The sequence below is a fragment of the Pelodiscus sinensis genome, chromosome 21 (assembly GCF_052426305.1).
Source record: "Pelodiscus sinensis isolate ZL-2025 chromosome 21, ASM5242630v1, whole genome shotgun sequence".
Lineage (NCBI taxonomy): Eukaryota > Metazoa > Chordata > Testudines > Trionychidae > Pelodiscus > Pelodiscus sinensis.
Genome location: NC_143072.1, coordinates 26,185,711 through 26,205,414, shown reverse-complemented (window position 1 = coordinate 26,205,414; position 19,704 = coordinate 26,185,711). Strand labels below are relative to the sequence as shown.

The window sequence follows — 19,704 nt, the reverse complement described above, 5'->3', positions numbered from 1 at the left end:
ATCTCCGCCAAGCAGTCCTTCCTGGAAGAGCACCCCGTGATCAAGGAAGCCGAATCCCTCCTGGCGACACCATCGTCGCAGCCAGGCATTCACCTCCAGGATGCACCTCTCTCTGCCCGGGCCCCTACCTTTGACAGGAAGGATAGAAGAGAATACCACCTGCGCTCCAAACTCCTTCACCCGTACTCCCAAAGCCCTGTAGTCACACTTGATCCGCTCAGTGTCACACCTGGCAGTATCATTTGTGCCCACGTGGATGAGTAGCATGGGGTAGTAGTCAGAGGGCCGGATAATCCTCGACAATGCCTCCGTAACATCTCGGATACGGGCCCCTGGCAGACAGCATACCTCTCGAGATGAGCTGTCAGGGCGACAGATGGGTGCCTCCGTTCCCCTCAGAAGAGAGTCTCCAACCACCACTACCCTACGCTTCCTCCTCGCAGTGGTGGCAGGAGACTGCTCAACCTTGGTGGTGCAAGGCCTGGTCTCCTCCACTGTGGGGGGTGACTCCTTGTCTCCTGCCTGCACCACCGCCTCCTCCATAACTGGCTGGTCAACAGTCCCACATCCTAGGACAGTGACCTCCGTGGACTCCACAGGAATACTGTCCAGGAATTCCTCATGGCTTCGAATGCTCCTCAGCCTGGCCACCTCCTCCTGTAGCTCTCCCACCTGCTGCCTGAGAGATTCCACCAGCAGGCACCTTTCACAACGGTTGTCTCCCCCAGCCTGGAGATCACTCAGTGGGAATTGCAAGCCACAAATACAGCAAGACCACACCAGGACCTGGGTAGAGGCATCCATGCTCAGGTTCTCTGTCTGGATACAGGCACAGGTGGAGGAGACAGGAGAAGTACTGGCACAAGCGCTTCGGGTCTTCATCACCATCAGTCACTCCCTCTGCCCAACTCCCTCTTCAACTCCCCTGTCTGCAGTCCCCTGTCCGCTTCGCTCCCCTGGTCCAGAAACTTATTGGATAGCCTGTGCCTCGCTGTGTTAGTTTCCCAACATATGTCTGGATAGTTGAAGTCCCCCATCACCACCAAATCTTGGGCTTTGGATAGTTTTGTTAATTGTTTAAAAAAGGCCTCATCCACCTCTTCCACCTGGCTAGGTGGCCTGTAGTAGACTCCTAGCATGATATCACCCTCGTTTTTTACCCCTTTTAGCTTAACCCAGAGACTCTCTACACAGCTATCTCCTACGTTCATCTCCACTTCAGTCCAAGTGTGTACATTTTTAATATACAAGGCAACCCCTCCTCCCTTTTTTCCCTGTCTGTCCTTCCTGAGCAAGCTGTACCCTTCCATACCAACATTCCAATCATGCGTCCCATCCCACCAGGTTTCTGTAATACCAATGATATCATAGTTGTATTTATTGGTTAGCAATTCCAGTTCTTCCTGCTTATTACCCATACTTCTTGCATTTGTATATAGGCATCTAAGATACTGATTTGATCTTGCCTCCCTGTTGTGCCCTGACCTTCCTTTCTCCTTGCCATTATAGGCCGTAGTCCCCCCCATTTCCAACCCATCTCCCAGTCCCGCACATTCAGCACTTACCTGTGGGCTTTGCTCACCTGCCCCCGTCGAACCTAGTTTAAAGCCCTCCTCACAAGGTTAGACAGTCTGTGTCCAAACAAGGCCTTCCCGCTCCTTGTGTTAGCCTTACAACTAAAATTCTTGTTGTTACTCCCTACGTGCAGAGCATTGCCTTTACGTTATTGTATTCCATCCCGTTTGTTACACCGCTTTACAAGGTCATCCCCATCCTCTTCTGTGGTATTTTGATCCTCCTTCATGCTGCAATACCTCCTAAACCTGTCATCCACAGTGTGTATTAGACATACTCACTTTTCATGCCAAAGTCAGTAATAAAAACATTAAAATTGGTCCTGAGATCAACTCCTGAGGTACTCCACTAGTAACTTCCCTCCACCCTGCCAATTCGCTTTTCAGTATGACATCCCCATTTGTGGCATGGTGTAACTGAGCAAGGAGATGGAAGCCAGTTCACTTGCTGTGCAAGGAGAGGGCCAAGTACTACTGTTGGACAAGAATAACCTGTTCATCTGGGCAGTATACATTAAAGGGAAAAACAACCCAACAGTGGATTGTCAAAGCAGGCAAAGAACGAGCAGGAGCCAGGGCTGGCCTTACCATGAGGCGAACTGAGGCGGCCGCCTCAGATGCCAGACTGGGGTGGGGCACCACTAGGACCCAGAGTGCAGAAAATTGTGTCTGCCGCTGGTGCAGCAAAGGGGCATAGGGGCATCATTTGAGCTTCCCGCCTCAGGTGCCAAAATGTTGTGGGCCAGTCCTGGCAGGAGCCTACGTTGAGGGGTGTTTTTACAACACATCCATGACATTTAATACATCAGCAATACATATTGGTGCTTCCAAACACATTACAAAGCAACTAAGCATTTTGACGAGAAAGAATTGGGTCCAAAGGCCGTTAATGCACTTTCCAAGCCTTGGCTGAAGAACCTGCTTCCTGCGTACCTACTTCTGCCTTAGACTGCATGGAAAGTCGAGAGGGCTTTCCTAATTTCATAATCATGCTGACCGCACAGATACTGAATTTTGGACCTAAGTAAACACTACCACAGAACTTTTGCTGTGTATGCCCCATAAAAAGAATCTCCTGCCTTCCCCCAAAACTGCTTTGTTCAACCTGCCTGCAGCAGACTAGCCAGCTGCCTGCCCTTTGACAGGAAGCAGTAAAGAAGGGCTCTTTGGCCAGGTAACCTCTACTTTTTCCATTTCCAGATAAAATCTATCAATTGAGTAAGTATATTATCTAGGCAAATTTTAAGTGTTGCTTTAAGAGCAGAGTTACACCAAGACAGTAAAAATACATCATGTATAGTACAAGAGTTCCTTCAGGACAATTTCACTGAGGGGTTAAATGCATTGGGATTGAAGGTATGCACATCAACACTGCTCAGCGTGCTGGACGTGTGCAGAGGGAAGAACGAATCTGTGCAGGTCCTAATATTTCTTCAAGAAGCCTTACTCGTACATCCTCAACAACACCACCAGACTCCACCTTGGAACATCAGATTAGTGCTCGCAATCATTGATACATCCTATGGAACTTGTGGGGGAGGTTTCTCTTGATTACCTTTCTGTCAAGTGGGTTTTTTATAGCGGTTGTGTCAACAGTCTATAAGCAGACAAATACCAGAGTTAGGAACTCTGCCCTTAGTACGCAACTGCAGAACAAAGTAGTTCTTAAGATCATCCTGGAATTCCTCCCTAAAGTCAGCTCCATGTCCCTTAAATCACAGGATATTACACTGCAGCTTTTCTGTTCCAAGCATCATGCCCATCAGAAAAGCTATGGCATACTCTGGATGCTTGTATGCCAGTTAAAAATCATGATGAAACTAAGTAGTTCAGGAAACATCTCACTTTTGTGCTCCGTTGTCTAACAGTAAGGAACAAGTCAAGTTTTTGATTAATTCTGGATAGCCAGATGCTGTGTACTGGAGAGACATATGTCAAAGAGCTTATATGCATCTGTATTCAGGTCATACTTCCTAAGAGCAGTCGTGGACTGGGGTATGCACACCTACACTCAGAAATCTGCCAGTCTCCATGAATTCTGTCATAAAGAGCTTCAGATTTACAATATGTCAGTGTCATCTTCTCAGGATGGTCATGTGACATTGTGAGTAACAGTCAGTTAGGAAACCTTGGAAACAAATATATGAATCTTACTATATGAAGAAAGTACATTTTGGAATAAGCATTTGTGGTTTTTCCTGTTGTCAGCAAGCTAGATAACACTTTATTTTTCATATGTTGTGGTCTTGCTTTGAAAGGCTGGGGTTCTTCAGTATGTAACAGTAGTATAAGTAGATACTGCCATATACCTACTCTGCTGTATGCATCAACCTTGATTAAAAAGAAACATGCTTGAGCTTCATGGGGCACCATGTTGGGAAAAATCTTTTGACACAAGTTCTAAAGCTGGTGCTATTAAAGTGCAGTAAAACTCCAGTTGTCTGGCATCCAGTGGTCTGGCACTCCTGATAGTCCGGCACCACCTGGAACCCGGAAGTGCTCCAGGCAGCCGGACAATCAGAGCTGCTTTGCCCCAGGCTTCCCCGAGTCAGCCGCTGGTCAGTTTCAGCAGCGGCTGACTTGGGGAAGTCTGGGGCAGAGCATCTGGGGTGCTGCCTGGTTAGTCCCGCAGCACTGCCCCCTCCATTCTCCCCAACCCCAGACCCTTCATAGCCCCCCCCCCCCGTCTGATAGTCCGGCATATCTGATAATCCAGCACCCCCTGGGTCCTAAAGGTGCCGGATTATCGGAAGTTTACCGTAGTTGGTGTCTTTATCATAGCATGGAGGGATGTAAACTATGAAGTACATTTCTAGAAGTGAAAGAAACATCAACTGCTCTGTTTGTATACTAATAGCAATTTGCAGTCTATAATTTAAATCTTGTATCTTAATTTTCTTGTCTTACAATGCAGTACACACATATAAAAGTGTGTTCATATTCAGCATCTGTCAATAAATAGCCCAAAGATATAAAGCACTTAAAGGTGAATTATTAGTTTGCTCATTTTTAAAATTATGCTGTGGATCAGACCTTAAGTCTTCGATTTTAAAATGGGGAGAAATGGTTACGTATCTGTTTAGGATAGTCAAGACAGAAGCAAACTGTGAGGGACTCCAAGAAGATCTCACCAAACTGAGTGATTGGGCAACAAAATGGCAAATGAAATTTAATGTGGATAAGTGTAGAGTAATGCACATCGGGGAAAAATAACCCCAACTATACGTACAGTATGATGGGGGCTAATTTGGCTACGACAAACCAGGAAAGAACTCTTGGAGTTATCGTGGACAGTTCTCTGAAAACTTCCACACAGTGTGCATCGGCAGTCAAAAAGGCAAATAGGATGCTAGGAATTATTAAGAAAGGGATAGAAAATAAGACCCAGAATATCTTACTGCCCCTGTATAAAACTATGGTACGCCCACATCTTGATTACTGTGTACAGATGTGGTCTCCTCACCTCAAAAAAGATATTTTGGCCTTGGAAAGGGTTCAGAAAAGGGCAACTAAAATGATTAGGGGTTTGGAACAGGTCCCATATGAGGAGAGGTTAAAGCGACTGGAACTTTTCAGTTTAGAAAACAGGAGACTGAGGGGGGATATGATAGAGGTTTATAAAATCATGAGTGGTGTGGAGAGGGTGAATAAAGAAAAGTTATTTATTAGTTCCCTAAATAGAAGAACTAGAGGACACCAAATGAAATTAATGGGTAGCAGGTTTAAAACTAATAAAAGAAAGTTCTTCTTCACACAGCGCATAGTCAACCTGTGGAACTCCTTGCCAGAGGAGGCTGTGAAGGCTAGGACTAGAACAGAGTTTAAAGAGAAGCTAGATAATTTCATGGAGGTTAGGTCCATAAAAGGCTATTAGCCAGGGGATAAAATGGTGTCCTTGGCCTCTGTCTGTCAGAGGCTGGAGAGGGATGGCAGGAGACAAATCGCTTGATCATTGTCTTCGGTCCACCCTCTCTGGGGCACCTGATGCTGGCCACTGTCGGTAGACAGGCTACTGGGCTAGATGGACCTTTGGTCTGACCCAGTACGGCTGTTCTTATGTTATCAGTTTGTATTCAAAGCATTCTTCATGTCTCACTCTAGTTTTGGGCATATGTGAAAAGAAAAGAAAATTTTGTAAAAAGTCAGTAGCAATTCCAGTTGATTGGTTTCCAGTTGACACTGAAAATCGCCACCACCATCATGAATACATTCTGGAAAAAGTTAATAGTGCACTGAGAGGTTAATTTCATTTCTGCTTCATTTCTGCTTCATATGCTTCTTAGAACTGACCCCTATGCAAGAAACAAAATCCCTTTTCCCTTTTTTTGACAGTTGTGTAATGAAACTCATTCTTTCTCCATTTTATGCTTTTATATTCGATCCTGCCAGAAGCAATTACTTTTTACATTAATAATTGTTTAAGCTATATATGGATTAGATGCTGTGAAAATCCTAACTACCAATTTCCAAATGGAGCCAAGGAGGAACAGTAATTTCCAGGGCCAATGTGGCATATTTTGGTCTTTTGGTTTTGTTTGTTGGATTGTTTATATTATCATCCTTAATGTTAGCAGAAATAGCTCCGACTGTTTTACTTACTATGATTAGTGACATGAATTCATTTTTAAGTGTGGTAGGTAAACCGTATATTTAGCTGTGGTAAGGCATCCAATACCTGACACTACATATCAGTTTCCTTGACTTGTTTATGGCTATGACTATGCTGCAAGCTAGGGGTGTGATTTCCAAGTCCTGTATGTATACTCATGCTATATTTTATCTGAGCTAGGACATTAAAAATAGCGTAGCCATGTTGCTGCCTGTGGTACCCTAGCTTCCGTACCACGTTTAATGTGCTTACTCAGATGAGTTACCACAAGTTTGTCTTTGTAAGCTGGGAATCCTAGCCCCAGCTCATTGTGTAGACATAGTCTATGTTAGAGGTATTTTATAGTGTGCAGGGTGACAGTAGGTTAAACTACATCCAGAAGCCAAAGATGTCTTGTTTGAACTTAGTGACAGAGGAATCTTGAGCTGAGCATCATCGTTAGGCTTCATGTCCGTCCAGCTTCCTCATGTTGTGTGTTTGATATCTAATGAAATGGGAAGTGACAGAGCATGGCAAATTACTTGACCACACGCTGACCTGTTCTGTGCTTCCGCCCTCCCCTCCCCCTTGTCCAAGTGAATGCCTGTTTTTAAAATGGAAAGCTACTGAATGTGTTAATTCTCTGAGGAGGAGTCTGAATGGGAATATGTGTGCTGCATGGGAATTCTAACAATCTGATCTACTCACAACTCTGCACGCTGATCTTCGCATTTTACTCTCCATGGCCATGTGACTAGCCTTCAGGAGCTAAGACTGTTCCTGTGGCACAGTAATACTTGGCACAGTCTAATACACTCGGATTGTCTTTGCTACTCACTTTGGTCGGGATGCGAGTCCAAAAATTGATCACTGAAAGTATGTAGAAATCTCAACTAAGGCAATAGGCTTCTGCAGTGACTTCTAAATAGTCTGTTCCTAATAGATCTGATTATTACATTGAATATCTTGAAGATACTGCAAATAAGTTGGTGGCACAGATGCATTTTATTGTAGTGCGAGGTAAGAGCAGCCACACTGGGTCAGAGCAGAAGTCCATCTAGCCCAGTTTCCTGTCTTCTGACAGTGGCCAGCACCAGGTGCGTCAGAGAGAATGAACAGAACAGGGCAATTTCAAGTGATCTATCCTCTGTCATCTTGTCCCATCTTTTGGCAGTTGAAGGGGTAGGGATGCTGGGAGCATGGGATTGCTTGTATCCTGTACAGTGTTGACAAATAGACGTTGATGGACCTGTCCTCAATGGGCTTATCTAATCCTTATGTTACCTCAGTGATCTTGCTGGCCTTCACAACATTCTGTGGCAATGAGTTTCATAGGCTGACTGTGCATTGGGACAGTGTGTTGCTTTGTATTTGTTTTAAATCCAGCACCTGTCAATTTGATTGGGTGAACCTTAGCTTTTATCTGAAGAGAGAAATAACATTTAAACTTTCTCGATATCATTCATTTTCTAGACATCTACCATATCACTTCTTGGACATCTCTTTTCCAAGCTGAACAGTCCCATTCTCTGAAATCTCTCCTCATGTGGAATCTATTCCATATCTCTCATCGCTGTGTTGCCCATCTCTGTACTTTTCCAATTCTAACATTTTTTTTGTTTGAGGTGAGTGTTCAGCGTGTGGATGTACCATGGATTTATTGTGCTAGTTTATACAGCTATTACAACTGAATTTTAACAGCCCTGCCATGCTTGTACAGGCAGTCCCCGGGTTACGTACAAGATAGGGACTGTAGGTTTGTTCTTAAGTTGAATCTGTATGTAAGTCGGAACTGGAGTCCAGATTCAGCCGCTGCTGAAACTGATCAGTTTCAACAGTGGCTGAATCTGGACGCCAGTTCTGACTTACATACAGATTCAACTTAAGAACCCCAGGCATCCCCAAGTCAGCTGCTGCTGAAACTGATCAGCGGCTGATTCCAGGAAGCCCGGGGCAGGGGCTTCCTGTAGTCAGCCACTGGTCATTTTCAGCAGCTGCTGACTTGGGGACACCTGGGACAGAACAGCTGGGGTGCTGCTGGGTTGGTCCAGTGGCACCCAGAGCGGCGCTACGGGACCAACCGGCAGCGCCCCAGCTGCTGTACCACAGATGTCCGGAGCAAAGCCGCGGAGCACGGGGGCAGCGGGACAGCCCAGACGCGCCGTGGCTATCCTGCTGCCCTCGGGCTCCGTGGCTTTGCTCTGCTTTGATCCCCGTCCCCCTGGTCTGCAGACCAGGGGGACGGGGAGCAAAGCGGCGGAACACGCGGGCAGTGGGACAGCCCAGACGCGCCGTGGCTATCTGCTCTGCTCCCCGTCCCCCTGGTTTGCAGACCAGGGGGACGGGGAGCAGAGCAGAGCAAAGCCGCGGAGCCCGAGGGCAGCAGGATAGCCACGGCGCGTCTGGGCTGTCCCACTGCCCGCGTGTTCCGCCGCTTTGCTTCCTCTCCCTGGTCTGCTGGAGACCAGAGAGAGGAAGGGCCCCGTTCGTAACTGCGGATCCGACATAAGTCGGATCCGCGTAACTCGGGGACTGCCTGTATTAAACTTTGTTGTAAGGCCTACTTAAACAGGCCTTAAATTTACACTTGGAATGTGGCAGTTGAGCACTTGGAGCTTTGTTCACAGTGCCCTTAAGTATCCCACTGGATCTTAGTCATAGGGGTAGGCTCTTATCTTAGCAAGGGATGACATGGGTAATGGAGGCAGAAAACCCAAAAGAGATTGGTTCTTCCAAACTTGCATTTTTCCTCATTTTGCAAGTTGATGATCTCAGTAGTTCTGAGAGGTGTGTATGTATATAAAAGTATAATTAAAGGCAGCATGCAATATTATCTACATGTAGACTTTCATGGGTGCAGTCATACAATTTCTACTAATTGATAGTTCAGAGAATAGTAATTTGATAAAACATTTTGGCTCATATCAGTTTGTTACAAAATGCAGGACAATGTAGCACTTTAAAGACTAACAAGATGGTTTATTAGATGATGAGCTTTCGTGGGCCAGACCCACTTCCTCAGATCAAATAGTGGAAGAAAATAGTCACAACCATATATACCAAAGGATGCAATTAAAAAAAATGAACACATATGAAAAGGACAAATCACATTTCAGAACATTTCAGTTTGTTACGTTACCAGAAACAAGTAAAATAAATACAGTGCAGACTAGTGTGAGTAAAAGGAGTTGGTCAGAGTTCATACCATGTTGATTCTTCTCTGGTTTGATTAGAATTTTTTAAAAACATTTTATCAACTTTCTGGAATAACTCTTTCATTCGGAGCAGAATTGTCAAATTAAATTACAGTCCAGTCATTAATATTTTATAAAGTATCTTTTAAAATATGGATGATCACCAAAGAACCATACTGTACAATTTGGGTTTTCTCCACCAGTGTAGCCACACTAATATAAAGCTATCATGCAGAGGGACTGCACTGGAACAAAAAGTGCATTGCGTGCATGCAGCATTACTCAGAGTATGAAAATAAAGTGCTGTAGTATTAGACTGACATATCAGGATTTAGATAATTAGAATTAGCAGATAAAATAAGAATAGTTGCTTTCAGAAACCAATGGCATTGAGAGGTTTCAGCGGCTTCATATGAAGAATAGACAATCATAGCAATTGTGTGCAACACCAACATTTCCTAAGAATTGACCCCTTCAGTTTTCAGTGCAATTTGGTTGTGACCTCCTATTTTTGTACTATGACACACCTGCATTATTACTGCATCTAAAGTAATGCATGTACACTTTCATCTCTCCCTGAAATCACCGTTTTTCCTTCCCACGCCTCCCACAAATTAAAGTATCTTTGTTCCGAGAAAGGGAGGTAGCAGGGTGAATGAAAATGAAATATTTTTTTCAAAAATAATCAAATTGGATTTTTCTAACTTTATTTAAATTATATAGTTTTCTTTTTAAAAGACAAATGAAAATCTGAATTGAATATAAAGGCTATAAACTTATTATAGTCTCTCTAAATATTTTAATAAATACTATAGAACTCGTAAGCCTGTATCTGAAAACTTTGAGTGGAAGGCTCCTTTTCTGTACACTGACAGAACCAGGGGAAAACATACAGCTGTCAAGGTGGAGCTTTTATAAATATGGCATTCTAAGTCATGTACTGTCTTAAGAGCCTGTTTTGATAATAAAGCTACATTTTATCTGCTGTTTTATGTGTTTAATTTCCAGTTACTGTCCTAATGTGGCTTGATATAAATCACGAACCAAAGAGTTAATTCTGATAAATAAGCAGTACATCATTCGCCCTTTTCTAATTGTACGATTAATAAGAATTTGGAAATATTAAGCTATATAATTTAGTTACAGTATACTTTATAAATAGCAAGGAGTTCTACCAAATCTTGTGTGAAGGCTCTATTTAGCTGTAAAATAACATGTTTTAGTGGTTATATCAATCAAGGAGAGTGTACCTTTCTTTAGTAAGTGACTGGAATAGAAATGGAAAAGCGATTAAAATCAGCTATTTAAATTGAGGCTTCACACTTGGTGATTTAAATCATGAATTGAATTGGTGATTTAAATGTACTTGTTTTAAAAAAAATCAAGCCACTGCAGGGAGAGGAAGGAGGTAGAATGTTTAAATTAGTGGACTTGCTGCTGTAAGTGTGGGATGTTGCATACTTCCTGCTTCAGAAAAAGACAAGGGGAAGTTAACGTTGCAACTTTTTTCCTTAAAGGAGAAACATTTCATTGTAGAGTAAAGCAAAAGACAGCATGAAGATGTAAAAAACTTTCTAATGGGTGGAAATTACACTGATATATCTTGGCAATGCTTGTTCATTTTAAACTTACACAGATAGGCATAATGTATACATTTGTAACTATTGCACAAATATATATATAATACTTTAAATATAAAGTAGCAATTATGTTCAAACAATGAGAAGTCTTGTGGCACCTTATAGACTTAACAGATTTATTGGAACATGAGCTTTCGTGGGCAATGACCTACTTCGTCAGATTTCGTGGTCTTGGCCCACGAAAGCTTATGCTCCAATAAATCTGTTAGTCTGTGAGGTGCCACAGGACTTCTCATTGTTTATACAGATTAAGACTAACATGGCTACCCCTCTGAATTCTGTTCAAGACTCAGGATAATCAGCCTTTTTGAGAATAAAGGAAGGAAATTTAAAGTATTTGAATTAATAGATGAATAGGCCTGATGTTTTGCTAGTCCCATTTTAATTTGCCGTTTGTAAAGCAAGGCAGAGAACCAGCCTTCTGTGTAAATTGTCAGTTAGCCTGGAGGGACTTGCAGCCCTGATAAAAAGCCCTGCCTGTTGATAACATTTCACAGGCATACTCAAAAATCATGCCAAGAATGAGAATAGTGGCTAGTTTGAGGGGGACAGCCCTGCAATCCGTCTCAGCTATGAGTATCTAGGGTTCTCATTCTCTTTCTCAGTCGGTGTCAAGGGGACATGTGACTTTTGGCCACATTGGCAGGTTTATCCAAGCCTAGACCCCTCTGATTAACAGATGTAAGGGAAAGAGCATTGTGGGATTGCAGCAGTTGCTTTTGAACAACAATGTCCTTTTTGTAAGAATCTGATGCTTTTTTAAAGATGGAACATTACATCACTACCGTTGATCCAAGAAACATTCCTTCAATAATACTGGGTGTGCTGTGGTTATCAGCTCCCTTCCCCCGCTCTCTTCTCTTGCCTCTCTGACTTACGGGTTTTGTCTATTGTTCAGCTCTAAGCTGTAAATGCGAAACAGTTGTCTTTTAATGTCATGTTCTTTTTAGGGCTGGAATCAAATGTAATATTGTTAACCTTTTTGCTTTTCTGTCACATCTGTTATAAATGAAGGACATTTCATGTCTACTAAGTTGCAGCTAATTCTTGTTCTCCACTGTGTGAACCTCAGAGACAATAATAGATGCTACTTACTCCTGTCTCAGTGTAGGGGACTGGACTAGATGATCTTTCAAGGTCCCTTACAATCCTTCATTTCTGCGATTATCAAAAAAATGTAGCTAATGACAGTCCTGTTCATTTGATTCCATCTAATAGAGCTACATTTTATATATAATTGCTGTGCTAATCATACCCTTTTAATATAAAGGAACAAAGAAATTAATAGATTTGCACCAGTGTCACACTAATGGTGCATGCATAAATACTTAAATAATTAATAATTTGTATTTACACAACAGTTCATAATTCCCTTTAATTTTTTATATCCAGTCCATCACTGCAGTATCCACATTTATAATTGTTCTTTAGGTGCTGAGAATGGAAACACATTTTTTTACAGTTTTATATTACAAATGTTGAAAATCCTGTTTGGAGATACACTATGTGTATCCTGTGTGGTACTTGATTTTTTTTTCATCCTACCTTCCAAGTACCTCTTAGCCAGACAAGTTGGAGAGTCATGCAGTGTTGATAACTAGGTATGTCCTGGCTGTGCTCACACACAATAGGACTTTCCATGTAGTGGTCCTGGCAGTTGCTTGAAACTAACAAGGATCAAGTTGTCTTTGTCAGTTTAGTCTGCTGCCAGTACTCAAAGGAAAATGCTACTATGCACAAGCACTTCAAGGAGCATTTTTTTTCTATATTTTCTGTGGGAATCATTTCCATAGAGAGAAAAAGAGGGAGACCAATGGTTCTGCTGAGATTTGGAGGGCTACAGAGACCAGAAAAGGAGACAGTTGGGCAAGATTAATAACCTTTAAACATAACACTTAAACTCAGATTTATGGTCTTTGTCTGCTATGAAGTTAAACCTTTTCTGTAAAGTGTGGAAGTGTAAACCTTGACCAGAGAGAACAAAAAGATTTGGAGAAGGATGTGGATATACGTTTGCTGTTTGCCAGTCATATAATTGTTTTGGTTAGTACATGTTGGACTTCTCTGGTCCGGACAAGGGAATTTTTTCAGACCAGGGAAAGTTGAGGGGGGGGGGCACAGCCTCCCCACTGGGTTTCTCTCCTCATCCTCCCGGCTCTGCAAGCTGGGCAGTCCTGATTTCACAAGCTGCGGCAGCCCTGCTGGAGTTCCTGGCAGGCCCTGATGGCCTTGTGACAGCCCCATCACCCCACTAGAGCACCCAGGCTCCACTGCCCCGTGAGCTCCAACTCCCTGCCAGCTTCCCTGCCCCGCCAGCCATGAGCTCTGGTGCCCCATGGATTCCGCTGCCCTGCTGGCCACACTGGCCAGCTCCACTTTGAGCTACCTGCAACCTCTGCTGCTGGGGCTCTCAAGTCCTGCAACATCCATGGTCATGCTGGACCATTGATGTTGCTGGACAAGAGAGTCCAGACCCAGAGGTTCAACATGTAACAATTGGTGGAAGATTGTGAGAAACTCCCAACACTAAGACCTTATTCTCAATAGGCAAAAAGGTGAATGTTTAGCATGTTAGTGACAATCCTAGAGGAGACAAAGCAAACGGTGGCTTTAACTTAGGGTTTACCTGGACCAGCTAACATAACATGTTAGGATGGCAACTGCTTTGTTTACAGAAGGATTTTAAAATGTCCAAAGTACAGCTTTTTTGCTGGTGTGGACATGGTCCAAAAATGGCCAACATTTGGATAAATGTAAGACAGTGTACACTAAAAACACAAAACACTTTACACATGCTAATGGCTTCTGGACTTTCAGGTTCTTTGAAAAGCTGTGGAGATGGCTTAATGAAAATGGTTTTATGATGTGCTTGTAGTAGTTAAAGGTAACATCAGTTCTGGAGTTTATCTGAAGGGACAGGGATATGTTACTCTTTCTGATTTTGTTCACCATACCTCAAAGATTTGGTGGTGGTAGAAAAAGATCATGAGCAGGCATATAATGTAGAGGTCTTGACTCTATGTATCAGAAGAGATCTAAAGGGTTAAGGATACTGAGTTGTCTACCAGTGGCACCACTGTAGAGTTTCAGTGAAGCTGCTGCCTTTTCCCATCAGCAGGGGGAATTCATCTCCCTAAGAGAGGGCAGGTAGGTTTTTAAGAGAGTTCTCCCATTGATGTAGCACCGTCTACACTGGGGATTAGGTCATCTTAGCCTCCTTGTGCAGGTGTATGGATTTTTCACACTCCTGCACAACCTACTTATACTGACCTAATTATTTTGACCTCGCTACCACCTCTCAGAGAGGGTGACCTGGATTGATGGGAGACCCTTCTTGCTGGTGTAGGTGGTGTCTGTGCTGATGCGGTGCACCTGCAACATTTGAAGGGCAGACAAGCCCTTATTTAGTGCTGACAGGAGGAGTTAAAGGTGATTGGATGGAAGTATTGAAAATGGGTGACAGTTGATCATTGCTTGTTGGAAATGAAAGAAGGCAATACCGCATTAGTTTAACCTGAAGGGCAGTACGTTGACCAATGAAGGAAGTGTTCTTTTGCACACTCTAGTCAAGCAGTCGCATTCACTGTTGCCAGAGGTCATTGAGAGACAGGCTGTCGGGTTGATTGTTAAAAAGGAGCAGATAATTGTATAATCATTAGTGTTTGTGTATCTGCAAAGGAAAGATCCTATTGGCAATTAAATCTTCATAAACTGGTCAGTTTTTGTGGTTCTGGAAGGAATTTTTCCCCATGATTGGTTAAGTGGTTTTTTTCATATTCTGTATTTTTCATAGAGGGATAAGTTTCAGGCCTCTGTTGCAGACATGGTACCAGACTGATGTAGTATAGCAACTCCTGTAGCAGCAGCATCACTCGTTACGAGTAGGATGCTTGGTCTGCAAGAAATGTGGACTCTGCCTATCTGTGGACTGCAGTATCGAGTTACTTAGCACAGCTCTGAGATTTGTAATCCATGACTAAGTTGTAATGTGTTTCTTGCAGTGATCCATGCTGAAGAGGCCCCATTCATACAGATGAGCCCAGGGTTGAGGCAGCACTTTCAACCCAGATAGGCAGTTGGCTAACTGCCCGGCAGAATGCCATCAACCAGCCGAGCGGGCAGCCTCAAGGACCCAGAGATTGCAGAGCTCTTCTACAAAGAAGACCCAGAAAAACTCTTCACAGACCTCCGAGAGATTGGCCATGGAAGTTTTGGTGCAGTTTATTTTGTAAGTAATTTGCACAGACAGTGACTTGGGAATACTAGCTGGCTAATTTTTAACTCTGGATCTTTCCTTTTTAGTACATATTGAGGACATTAACTAGACGGGAACACTGAGGTTTTTCTCATAGGTTCTTTGGGTGAGAGATGATGGTTTGTGTGTGTGTGTGTGTGTGTGTGCAGTGTCTAGCACAGTGGGGCCCTGATCCTTCTCTAGCTTCCGTAGGTGTTACCACGTATTAATAAGAAAGGCTGCTGCTCTTGGGCCTGACAGTAATTCAGCCATAAGTAGTCAACGATGTAGTTGCATATTAAAACAGTAAGGGTTTAGCAACAGCAGTAACAAAGCTTGCAATTGCAAAGCAGAATATTGAAAAGAGACGAACCTCATCCTCAATCAGAGTGTGTTGCATCAGCAAGTAACCATGTCTGGATAGTAAAATGAGCTACAGCTATTCCAGCTTGGTTAGCAAAATATACTCCTGCTTACCTTTCTGGCAGTGTTCACTGCCCTTAAAGTAGCTGTCTACAGCTGAAAAGCCTAGACCCAGTGTCTCCGTTCCCCAGACCTCACCTACTAGTCACAGTGCTAACAGGGAATACGTTTAGCTCAGTCCTGCTCAGTATTGCACTTCTTTCTTGGTCTCACTTGGCTAGCATCCTTAAGGCCAATATTTCCCCCACTATTCATGACTGGCAAGTCAGGCCAGGTCTACACTGGCAGAGTAAATTGATGTAAGATAGGCAATTTGAGCTACAACAGTTGGGTAGTTGGAGTTGACGTACCTTACATTGATTTTCTGGGGCAGCCCCACAGTCGGAGGTCAACAGAAGAAATGCTCCCATCGACTCCCTTTACTCCTTGAGACTGCGAGGAGTACCACGGTCAATGGGGACACTGTTAGCGTTCAATTTAGCGGGTCTTTATTGAAAGATTGACCGCCCCAGCATCGATTCTTGTGGCAGCGAGGACAAGCCATTAGTTATTGCTCTGCTCAGCTCCTCTTCATTCCAGCCCCTTCCTTCTGACTGGCAGTGCAGTTCTGTTGTTCCATATAGTTCCTTATTATCCCCTGCCGCTGAGGCCAGGTCTGCATGAGGGGATAAGTTAGAGTTTAAATACATGACTCCAGCTACGTTAATCGCGTAGCTGGAGAAACACTCCCATTGACTTCCCCTACTCCTCACAAGGAGTTGGAATACTAGCATCGATGGTGTCACCCTCATCATTTGATTTAGTGAATCCTTACTAGACCCGCTAAATGGAACGCCAGAAGATTGACCTCTGGAGCATCGATCTGTGGGAAAGTATAGACATGGTCTGAGAGGAGCTCAGTTTTCTTCTTCTGTCCCCACTCAGCCTCTCCACAACCATTTTCTTTCACACTGTCAGTCTCTTACAGCGTTACCTGCTGTCCTTACCGCATGGGTAGGAATCCCAATTCTTATCCATATAACATTCTTATGACCTAAGCTTTTGGGGAACAGGATTTTCCCCGGCCTGCTCTCTGCTTACGTAGAGCAGCTGGGTCATGGGATATCACTTAGCCTTTTATTGCTACTTCATTTGCAATGTACTCTCTGTTACCCAAAGTGCATACTGTGAGACCTTTGTTACAAAGCCATTTTTCTGTGCAACCTTTTCTCATTTATAAATCTAACAGGTGTGGCCAGACCTGTCAGTTTTCTTACAGAAGGCTATTTGTGTCCTTATTTTATGAGCTGCCTATTGATTGCAGCAGACGATGTTGGGAACCTTCCAGCACAAATTTAATGCAGCACAGATGAACTAATTAGGAAAAGCATCTTAATTTTGTTCCCTTCTTAAACTTGTGAGCTGCCACTATCTGGAAACACATCTGTGTGAGCAAATGTTTTATAATGAAGTAAACGCCGCAGGTGAACATTGCTTAATATCATTAAATTCACTGGAGAAAACTGGAAATAGATGTCATCCCGACTCATTTCTCCCCTCTGCCCACTTTCTGACACAATTTTTAAATATTTTCAGCCTTGTTATATTTTATTATGGCATGTGAATGTCATAGGAGATACTTAACCAAAATGAGCCCGAAGTTAGAGGTCACTTGCAAGCTATGTCCTACAGATGCTCTCAAGAAGAAAAGAAGAACATTCATCACATCAGGATCTCTGTGAATTCCATGTTTGTTTCAAAATAAAAATCATGTAAGGTTTGAATGCTATTTTCCAGAACACCTTTCAAGCAGTATACATGCTGCCATGAATTTTAATGGTGAATAACGCACCCTTCCAAGCTTTTCAACCCTTCTCTACACTCTCTCTCACTAAACACTGATTTCAGTCTGAAAGTTCATTAACAAAGGGATTTCTACCTTGATGTACTGAGATTGTGCTTGTAATGCACTGCAGGTGGACAAGGGATTAGCTTTGCATGATGATGCTCAAATTTTTGTGTATTGTGTGTCTTTTCTTTAAATAAAGGAGTGTGCCCCAGAGCAGATTTGTGAAGTGTGTTACTGTCGTTTTGCATTTTAATCTTCACGCAGTCTAGACACGTTACAACAGTATCTTTCTTGCTCTTGAAAATCTCTTGTAGGAAATTTTTTATCCGAAGCTATTTTATAGATAAGCATTGTATTACATAAAGCTCTACCCAAAAGGATGAGCTAGACCTGGTGGATGGGGAGAAATTGTTATAAAGATGTTTACCAAGTAGATGTCTCATTTCTGATTTTCTTGCAAAACCAGTAACTCCTTACTAAAAGGAAAATTCTGTTGTTCCATCAGCAGTACTCAATTCTTGGATAATATACTCTGTTAAAGTTTTCTCCAGTCAAGTTAAATGTAGGTAAAACTTCAAAGGAGCATTGCCAAATTGCTGTAACTAAAGTATCAGCTTGTTACCCTTTTTGCATTACACCCATGCTTCTTGTGTCATTGGTCTAGCTACTCTATTCTTGTAAACTCTGCTACCTTGCCTTCTCTTGACCACTGTACACAGTATGCATGTGTATGCATGCTTGAAATTTCAAACAAGCTCTCTGTTGTATGGTCACCAAGTAAATTGGGTAGCATCACAACAACATTGCCATCCGGGTTTGGATGTCACATCGATTTTTCCTGGCTAGGGAAGATATTTAAAATAAATTGGGTGCCTGTAATTCTCTGGCTTGTCAGCCTTCATAGCTCTCTTGTCTTTTCAGTTTCTGATGGGTGGTGTTTTTGGGGGGAGATCTACTTTCCTTTCCTTTATTATTCTACTTACTCCATCCCTTCACCCACAAACAGGTCTAGATTTCACTGACACTTACACTCTTTTAATCATTTTTGGTGATCTTTTATTCTCTATTTCTTTTGATTAACTATATTTTCTAGCCTGCTCTTCAAGTTTGTACTAAGTTCAATTACAATTCCTTTCATTGTTTTCATAAACTGTTGGCTCATCCGAAGATATTATCACTCTGGTAATCAAAAGCCTGCCTCTTACATTTCGTTTTAGTATCATCTTTGCTGCCGTAATTCTTCATCCTTTCCAGAGCAAGAATAGTTTTTCTTTCATACAGTAACATGTGCTAAGGAGAGTACTCTAGACAGGGCATAGGGATTCCCATTCTTTTGTTCTGTCTTCATTTCATTTGCTGTTATAATCCGGTATCTTGTTTGCCTTTTTTATTGCGGCTGTTCACCAATTGGATTATTTCAGTGATTTTTCCCCATCCTCCCACTCAGATAAACCTCAAATCCTTTGTGATAAATATTCTTAAGTGATTGTGGTGTTCAACAAATATTCATAGAATCAATTATAGGACTTGAAGGGAACCTCACAAGGTTATCAAGTCCAGTCCCCTGAACTCACAGCAGGACCAAGCACCATCTAGAGCAGGGGCGAGCAATAAAAAAAGTGGCAGTCTGCCAGACTTAGTCCCTGGCAGGCCGCTGCTGCTATGTTTACCTATGCCTCTTCAGGTATCAGACAATCACAGCTCTCATTGGCTGCAGATCAGCATTCGTGGCCAATCCGAGCGGTGGGAAGTGGCATGGACCAGGATGCTGCTTGCATTGACCATGAACGGTGATTTTTGGCCAGCAAGAGCTGACAGGTAGGAAGTTTTCCTAATGTCCAACCTAAACCCCCCTTGCTGAAATTTGAGCCCATTGCTGCTTGTCCTATCGCTCCTTTTAACAACCTTTTTGGTACTTGAAAACTGTTATGTCACCTCTCAGTTAGAACATAAGAACGGCCGTACTGGGTCAGACCAAAGGTCCATCTAGCCCAGTAGCCTGTCTACCGACAGTGGCCAACACAAGGTGCCCCAGAGAGGGTGGACTGAAGACAATGATCAGCGATTTGTCTCCTGCCATCCCTCTCCAGCCTCTGACAGAGGGCAGAGACACCATTTCTATCCCCTGGCTAATAGCCTTTTATGGACCTAACCTCCATGAACCTAACCTCCAATTGTCTCTCTTCTAGACAGAACAAACCTGATTCTTTCAATCTTCCCTCA

At 43.0% G+C, this 19,704-nt stretch overlaps 1 protein-coding gene across 2 annotated transcripts in view; it reads left to right on the top strand.

Moving 5' to 3' along the window:
- TAOK1 (TAO kinase 1) overlaps positions 1-19,704 on the top strand; it is a 126,945-nt gene that overhangs the window by 48,917 nt on the left and 58,324 nt on the right. For both annotated transcript variants that reach the window (XM_075904565.2, XM_025179815.3), the window contains exon 2: positions 14,998-15,224. In XM_075904565.2, coding sequence (XP_075760680.1) covers positions 15,093-15,224 — 132 coding nt within the window. In that variant the 5' untranslated portion in view covers positions 14,998-15,092. The remainder of the gene's footprint in view (positions 1-14,997; positions 15,225-19,704) is intronic.